Below are 4,369 nucleotides of genomic sequence, written 5' to 3' on the forward strand. Positions count from 1 at the left end.
ATAACTTACCTTCTGCTTCTGAAGTTGCTGCTTTAATTGTTGGTGATATTGGTGATGCAATTGATAACAGAGATATCATCGTAACAACTAAATCAGGAAGTCTACAACGTATAAACGAATTACATCCTTCGTACCTTGCTCTTCAGTACCCACTACTCTTTCCATATGGAGATCATGGGTATAGAGTTGACATCCCTCACAAAGATTTTGATGATTCAACGAATAGCAAACGTCGTAACTGTACAATGAGAGAATTCTTTTCATTAATTCTTAATTCACGAAGGCTTTTTCAATAATTTTTTATTGATGCTTATACGATGATTGAAACTGAGAGACTATATTACATACGCAATAAGCAAAAAGTTCTTAGATGTGAATCGTATGAAACATTACGAAACGTACAAAGTGATGGTGGTACTGATATTTCCAACATCGAAAAACGTGTTATCTTGCCTTCTTCATTTACAGGTGGTGCGCGCTACAAGATGCAAAATTATTTAGATGCAATGTCGCTTTGTAAGTGGTTTGGATACCCAGATTTTTTCATAACCGTAACATGCAATTCAAAGTGGCTTGAAATTAAAAGGTTTCTTGCTGACACCACACTTAATCATGAAGATAGGCTCGATGTCCTTTCCAGATTATTCAAAATCAAGTTTAATTCTTTGATTAAAGACTTAAAGAAAAATGCGTTATTGGGTCAGGTCCAAGCAGGTACCTTATAATACAATAATACTTTTATCATTATGTTTTTTATTATATTATAATATTATATTTATTTTAATAATTTACAGTTGTTTATACTGTGGAGTTTCAAAAGCGTTGTCTGCCTCATGCACATATATGTTTATTCATGCATTCTGATTACAAACTCCCAACTGTTGAACATATTGATCGAGTAATTTCGACTGAAATTCCAAACAAAGAAGATGATCCATAATTGTATGCACTTGTCAGTGACTTTATGATGCATGGTCCATTTGGTTCTGATAATCCTAAATGCCCATGCATGAGTGACAACAAGTGTTCAAAAAAAAAATTCCCAAAGTCATTCTTAGAAAATACCTCAGTCGATTCAGATGGTTATCCTATATATAGGAGACGTAATGATGGATCTTTTGTTGAAAAGTCTGGTGTTAGATTAGACAACAGAAATGTCGTTCCATATCACAAAGCCCTTTTGAAAAAAGATATCAGGCTCACATTAATGTTGAGTGGTGCAATCACGCGGCTTCCATCAAATATCTGTTTAAATATATTAACAAGGGTCCTGATTGGGCTACTGTTGCAGTTGTACAAAACAACGGAGATGATAATGATGATGTTTTCGTTGATGAAATACAAAACTACTATGATTGTAGGTATTTTTCTACACGTGAAGCTTCATGGCGTATATTTGCATTTGATGTTCATTACAGATATCCTTCGGTTGTAAGGCTTCCATTCCATCTTCCTGGAAAACAAAATGTTGTATATGGAGCAGACGATGATATTGAAGATGTCCTCAACAAACAATCTGTTTCTTCTTCGATGTTCTTATCTTGGATGAGCTATAATGAACATAATGCTGATGCACGAAAACTTTCTTATGTTGAGTTTCCTACAAAATTTGTATGGAAACAGGAAGATCGTTGTTGGGAACCAAGAAAACAAGGATTTTCTATTGGGAGAATTCACACAGTCTCGCCTAATCTAGGTGAAGCATATTTTTTGATAATTCTTTTAAATAAAGTCAAAGGGCCGACATCATTTGAAGATATTCGTAAGGTTAATGGACAAGTTTTCCCTACTTTTAGAGATACATGTTATGCGCTTGGACTTTTAGAAGATGATAGAGAATATATTGATGCCATCGAGGAAGCAAGTCACTCAGGAAGGATCTGGTTATTATTTACGGTTTCTATTTGCAACTATGCTAAAGTCTAATAGTTTGTCTAGACCATATTATGTCTGGGAAAATACTTGGCAATACTTATCTGATGGAATTCTCTAGAATCAACGAATAAGATTAAAGACTCCAGGTATTATTATTTTTTCCATTATTTACATTAGACACATTATTTATATATTTTTAATATGAATAATTATACAATTATTTTTAAATTAACTTTACTATTGTACAGGTCTATCACTTAATGACGATTAGATTAAAAACTTAACGCTATATGAGATTGAAAAAATTCTACTCTAAAATAGTTCAAGCCTAAGAGATTTTGTTGGGATGGCCTTACCCTGATCATGATTTGGTATCTTCTACAAACAATTGTTTAATTACTGAGGAGTTAGATTTTGATATAACGATTCTACAAAAAGAATCTCATCAGCTACTTGAATCATTAACAGTTGTTAGACAGAAAAAAGGAGGAGTGTTTTTTGTTTATGGCTATGGAGGTACTGGTAAAACTTTCCTTTGGAAGACTTTATCTGCATCTTTAATATCTAAAGGTGATATCGTCCTAAATGTTGCTTCAAGTGGTATTGCTTCGTTGTTACTAACTGGAGGTAGAACAGCACATTCACGCTTTATAATTCCTCTAAATCTTATAGAGGATTCTTTTTGTTCTTTTGGGAAAGACAGTGATGTAGCCGAATTGTTAAAAAAACATCATTGATTATATGGGACGAGGCACCTATGATTCATAAGCATGCATTTGAAACCTTGGATCGTTTTATGAAAGATATATTCACTTGTGATCTTCGTACCAACTCAAAGTTGCCGTTTGGAGGAAAAACAATTGTTTTTGGAGGAGGTTTTAGACAAATTCTACCTGTTATTCCTAACGGAAGCAGGCAAGAGATTGTTAATGCTTCTTTATGTTCTTCTTACATTTGGTCAAATTGCAAAGTGTTAACAGTGACAAAAAAACATGAGGTTAAGTGCTCTCGCATCCAATATTCAAGAAACGACAACTTTTGCAAAATGGATTTTGGATATAGGAGAAGGAAAGGTTGGTAGTTTAAATGATGGAGATGCAATTATTGATATTCCTGATGATCTTCTCATTGTTGATTCTACTGATCCTATTGGTTCATTAATTGAATTTGTCTATCCTTCTATCGTTGAAAATGCCAAGAATCCGATTTATTTTCAAGAAAGAGCATTGCACCGAAGAATGAATTCATTCAAGAGATTAACGAGCGTTTGTTAAAATTATTTCCGGGAGCCCAACAGGAGTATTTAAGTTCAGATAGTCTTTCACATGCAGATTTTGTTCATGATAACATTGATGAAACTTTATACTCCCCTGATGTTCTAAATGGTCTTAGACCTTCAGGTATGCCAATTCATAAGTTGGTATTAAAAGTCGGCATTCCAGTTATGTTACTAAGAAATATTGATCAAAAATCCGGATTGTGCAATGGAACAAGGCTACGGGTTATTGCATTGGGCAAACGTGTTATAGAAGTTAAGATAATATCTGGAAGTAATATCGGAAACCGTACGTTTATTCCAAGAATGTCTTTGACGCCTTCGGATAAAATGATTCCTTTCATATTTCAAAGACGACAATTCCCGCTGGCTGTATGTTTTGCGATGACAATAAATAAAAGTCAAGGACAATCACTATCAAAGGTGGGGTTGTTTTTTAGACAACCAGTATTTATTCATGGGCAGTTGTATGTTGCATTGTCGAGAGTGAAGAGTAAAGATGGATTAAAAATATTAATTTTAGATAAAGATGGTAAACTTACCAATAAGACATCTAATGTTGTATTCAAAGAAGTCTTTGGAAATTTGTAATTCATAAAAATAAGTCTCAATATTTCAATGTTTGTTTTTATTATTATACATTATCTTACCTACTTATTCATCATTTTGTTTTTATATATTTAGCAATTTTTATTTAATTAATGTTTAATGTTTATAACATTATTGTCATCATCATTTTATAAATACGTACGTTTTTTTTTATTTATATTTTGAAATAGTTAATTTATTCTTTATATATTTTTCTCTTTATGTTAAGTTAATAATAAAAAAACATGTAATTTTTAACAAAATATATTATTTTTTTTTTAAAAACCGTGTATTACACGGGTCTCACACCTAATTAAAATAATCACCATAACTTATATATACATATTCAAACAATTGTTTGCCTTGAGCATTCCAAGTGAATCCAAATCTCCAATCTTGTTTTGAGGTTCAACGAAATTATAATCATCTAGCAATCATGTTTTAACCTTCTTTGAACATGACTTTTGTTCTTGGAAGTTTTTTTTAAGCTTGTTGCAATAACTTGTATCAATGAGAACAAGTCTAACACATACTTCAATTGATTCATAAACCTCAACCAAACCAATGAATTTTGTAGCTATTAACCTAGCTCCCAAGTGCAAGGAGTTGAAGTAAGCCACCTAGACTACC

The 4,369-nt window shown here is 32.4% G+C and overlaps 2 protein-coding genes across 2 annotated transcripts; both read left to right on the top strand.

Annotated features, from left to right (window-relative positions):
* The first annotated feature begins 317 nt into the window (after window positions 1-317).
* LOC145095245 (uncharacterized) lies at window positions 318-2,612 on the top strand. Its single transcript, XM_079033159.1, has 4 exons — window positions 318-714; window positions 795-898; window positions 1,141-1,896; window positions 2,325-2,612. The coding sequence occupies exons 1-4, from the start codon at window positions 318-320 to the stop codon at window positions 2,610-2,612; spliced, it is 1,545 nt and encodes a 514-aa protein (XP_078889285.1).
* A 255-nt stretch (window positions 2,613-2,867) lies between these two features.
* LOC145095246 (uncharacterized) lies at window positions 2,868-3,742 on the top strand. The gene is made up of 2 exons (XM_079033160.1): window positions 2,868-3,027; window positions 3,075-3,742. The coding sequence occupies exons 1-2, from the start codon at window positions 2,868-2,870 to the stop codon at window positions 3,740-3,742; spliced, it is 828 nt and encodes a 275-aa protein (XP_078889286.1).
* The last annotated feature ends 627 nt before the right edge of the window (window positions 3,743-4,369 follow it).

The sequence above is a fragment of the Lactuca serriola genome, chromosome 3, assembly GCF_051521515.1.
Source record: "Lactuca serriola cultivar US96UC23 chromosome 3, Lser_US96UC23_V15, whole genome shotgun sequence".
Classification (NCBI taxonomy): domain Eukaryota; kingdom Viridiplantae; phylum Streptophyta; class Magnoliopsida; order Asterales; family Asteraceae; genus Lactuca; species Lactuca serriola.

Bases quoted from the DNA above. Each gene is read 5' to 3' on its own strand.
- LOC145095245 (XM_079033159.1), top strand. From the start codon at position 318: ATGATTGAAACTGAGAGACTATATTACATACGCAATAAGCAAAAAGTT. The intron at 715-794 runs GTACCTTATAAT...AATAATTTACAG, and splicing joins ATTGGGTCAGGTCCAAGCAG to TTGTTTATACTGTGGAGTTT. The intron at 899-1,140 runs GTAATTTCGACT...GTCTGGTGTTAG, and splicing joins CTGTTGAACATATTGATCGA to ATTAGACAACAGAAATGTCG.
- LOC145095246 (XM_079033160.1), top strand. From the start codon at position 2,868: ATGAGGTTAAGTGCTCTCGCATCCAATATTCAAGAAACGACAACTTTT. The intron at 3,028-3,074 runs GTTCATTAATTG...GAAAATGCCAAG, and splicing joins TGATTCTACTGATCCTATTG to AATCCGATTTATTTTCAAGA.